The 3,059-nt window shown below is 41.7% G+C and overlaps 1 protein-coding gene across 1 annotated transcript in view; it reads right to left on the bottom strand.

Annotated features, from left to right (window-relative positions):
* The window catches only part of baz1a (bromodomain adjacent to zinc finger domain, 1A), a 12,226-nt gene that overhangs the window by 2,748 nt on the left and 6,419 nt on the right, over positions 1-3,059 (bottom strand). Inside the window, exons 11-17 of the mRNA XM_037694843.1 lie at positions 2,771-2,922; positions 2,453-2,521; positions 2,291-2,376; positions 2,059-2,223; positions 535-692; positions 340-462; positions 116-267 (exon numbers count right to left, since the gene is read on the bottom strand). Coding sequence (XP_037550771.1) covers positions 116-267; positions 340-462; positions 535-692; positions 2,059-2,223; positions 2,291-2,376; positions 2,453-2,521; positions 2,771-2,922 — 905 coding nt within the window. The remainder of the gene's footprint in view (positions 1-115; positions 268-339; positions 463-534; positions 693-2,058; positions 2,224-2,290; positions 2,377-2,452; positions 2,522-2,770; positions 2,923-3,059) is intronic.

Below are 3,059 nucleotides of genomic sequence, written 5' to 3'. Positions count from 1 at the left end.
TGGTCCATCTCTAGTCCCAGCTGCTTCTGCTGCTGTGCCGACGTCAGCAGCTGTTTCCAAGTGGTTGTTTAGCTGTTGTCTCGACTGTTTTAATGACTTCTGGATGTTCGTTTACCTGTGGACAGTTTCTTGTTCTGGCCGGGGGGAGTTCTGTTGCTGCCGCTTGGTGCCAGTAGCTTGTTGCTCAGATGGGCCGTGCTGCGACTTCCTGAACAGGGCGGAGCTTTGGCCTTGGAGATTGGAGGTGTGGTTTTTTTCCCGGAGGACCTGTTTGGACAGAGTTAGTCGGGTCTTTTCAGAACCACAGGAAACCAGAGTCAAGTTTTAAGAAAAGCTCACCTGGAGGCTGAGGAGGTTTTCCCTGACGAGGCAGCTGCACTGTTTTGGAACGGAGCTTGTTGACTTTTGGGCGTGGCCTGTTGGCTCTTGCCTTTGAGGGGCGGAGCCTGGCTCTTCTTGGCGCTGCACAGTAAACAGGTTTAAGGTTCTGTTCTGGATTCATGAGAGACAAAATGTTTAAACTTCTGTACTTACCTCACAAACTTTTCTTCCTCTTCCTCTGACGCTTCATCTATCTCGTCATTTTCATCATCTTCTTCCTCATCGACGGAGGATCTTTGTCTGGACGGGATGCGGCTAGATTTCTGTTTGGGCCGGCAGTCCGGGCAGAACCAGTCTCCTTCTGGAACAGACTGAAGTCATGTGCGAGGTGAGACCGCAGGGTGATATCCTTCCTCATCCTTTCCACCTACTCCCTACAGAACTCATTTTTTATCAGCGGTCAGTAACTTTACTGTGTGAATGTTGTCATCCATTTTTCAGCACGATTCTTGTCCCGCAGTTTTCAGCCATTTCAACCAATCATAAATCAAAACATTCAGCTCTTTCAGGACAATCCTGCTATAACTTGGAGAAACTTTAGCTTTTTTGAAATATTTAGCCTTTTCTGCCATTTTTCCCTCATAGAAAATGAACTGAGCTCATTTTACATCCTTCAAATCTTTAGATCTGTTTACAACCTTTTACTGCTCCTTTTGCTCCTTTTGTTATGGTTCAGCTTCTTTCAGCTGTTTTGTGCTTCTTTAACTTCTTTCTGCTCATTTCAGCTCGTTTTTCTCCTTTCAGCTTACTTCTGCAAGTTTCAGCTTTTTCTGTTATTTCAGCAATTATATAGCTTTTTATGTTAATTTAAGCATTTTCAGCTAATTGTAAATTTTTTTTTTGCAATCATTTCAACTTTTTTCAACCTAATTCAGCAAAAATGTGCTCTCTCCACTACTTGTAGGTTCAGCTCATTTCTGCCTTTTTTTAGCTACTTTTCAGCAGTTTTTTTTTTGTTGCTAATTTCTGCTTCTTTCAGAAAACATTCTTTTTGCTTCTTTTAGTTTAAGCTTGTTCTACCTTTTCAGCTACATTTTTAGCTAATTTCAGCCGTTTTCAGAAAAATTCATGTTTTTCCAATGCAATTTAAACCTAATTAACTTATTTCTGCAAATTTCTGCTTGTTATGATCCTTCCAGCTTTTTCTGCTATTTCAGTTACTATTTAGCTGTTTTTATGCCAATTTTAGCCTTTTCTGCTAATTCCATACTTTGTTTTAGCTCATTTCAGCGCTTTCCAATTCCTTCTGGCAGTTTAATCTCATTTTTTTTTGCATTTTCAGCTACTTTTTTGTTGTTGCTAATTTCAACTTTTTAAGCTAATTTTCTAATTTTTGTGCTAATTTCTGCCTATTTAAACTTCTTTCAGTAAATGTGTTCTTTCTGTTTTCTTCTGCTAATTTAAGCTTGTTCTAACTTTTTAGCTACATTTCATTACGTTCTTTTAGCTAATTTCAGCTGTTTTTCAGCAAGTTCTTCTGCAATAAGCATTCACGCAGCATTTTCGCAGGAAATACAATTTCTCTAGTTTTTATAACAATTTATTTTCAGTCTCATTTTTCACAGTTTCGATCAGGTTGTTCTTTCAGATGATGTAATCCACTCTCGTTTTAGTCGTTTCGTCCGCGTCTATAAATACCAGATGGAGTGGGCGGAGTCTTAATGGTATGTGGTTTACCTTGAGGCGGGGTCTCAGGCAGCGGATGTGGTGTCCTCGGTCGCAGCGGTCACACAGCACCATGTTGTCTGCATCACCTTTACATCTGCAGATCCGACAGCGCGCATTCAGGATGGACCGGGACCAGAGGATGCTCCGCTCCAGACTGGACAAGTGAACAAACACCTGGAAGAAAAGTGGGTCAGCGTTCCGTTTACCGGCTCCTGACTTTCACACCGTGTTAAGCTCTGACCTGGGACAGACTGGAGCAGGACTGCAGGGACTCCCTCCATCTTTCTAACACCGTCTTCACGACTCGATTGCTGTCCGTGCCGCCGTCTACCAGACGAGAAGGTAAAACATAAACTGGGTGCTGCATCAAACAAAAAATAAAAAACTGAAACATGTACCGTACCATCACTGGTCTGTTTGTCTTCTTTTCTTTTCTTTTTCATCTTCTGGTCTTTCTTTGAGTCTTCATCAGCTGTAGAGGAATAAAATGATCCAACTCAGTAAATAAAAATGTGTCATCACATCTGTATCATTAGAATTCATAGCTAATGGTTACTGGTAATGGGTTTATAATGGTAATGGTAGAAATCAAACCAGATTGTTTTAACCCCAGATGCTGCTGTGGTCAGGCACAAGTCCTCAGTATCTCTCGTTTCTATATGTTACAGTGTTTGACCACAGAAAAAACCTCAAACAGGAAGCCCCAGGTACACAGACGTACCCAATGGAGGTTTGAGGAAGCGCCTCTCAATGCCTTGCTCAATGTGACCAAGAGCCTGAGCCAGGATTTGTATGCTGCTGTTGACCACCTGAGGCGTCCCACTGCCACTGGTTCCCAAGGTGGTTAAACCATCAGTCTTCACTTCTTTTAGCCTGACAAAAATACACACACACTTCCTGTCAGGTTAACATAAGAAAACACAAGCACTTCCTGTCAGGTTAACATAATAAAATAAGCCCTTCCTGTCAGGTTAACATGATAAAATAAGCACTTCCTGTCAGGTTAACAT

This window comes from Nematolebias whitei, chromosome 21 (genome assembly GCF_014905685.2).
Source record: "Nematolebias whitei isolate Nwh7 chromosome 21, NemWhi1, whole genome shotgun sequence".
Classification (NCBI taxonomy): domain Eukaryota; kingdom Metazoa; phylum Chordata; class Actinopteri; order Cyprinodontiformes; family Rivulidae; genus Nematolebias; species Nematolebias whitei.
This window is presented reverse-complemented; position numbering and strand designations above follow the sequence as displayed.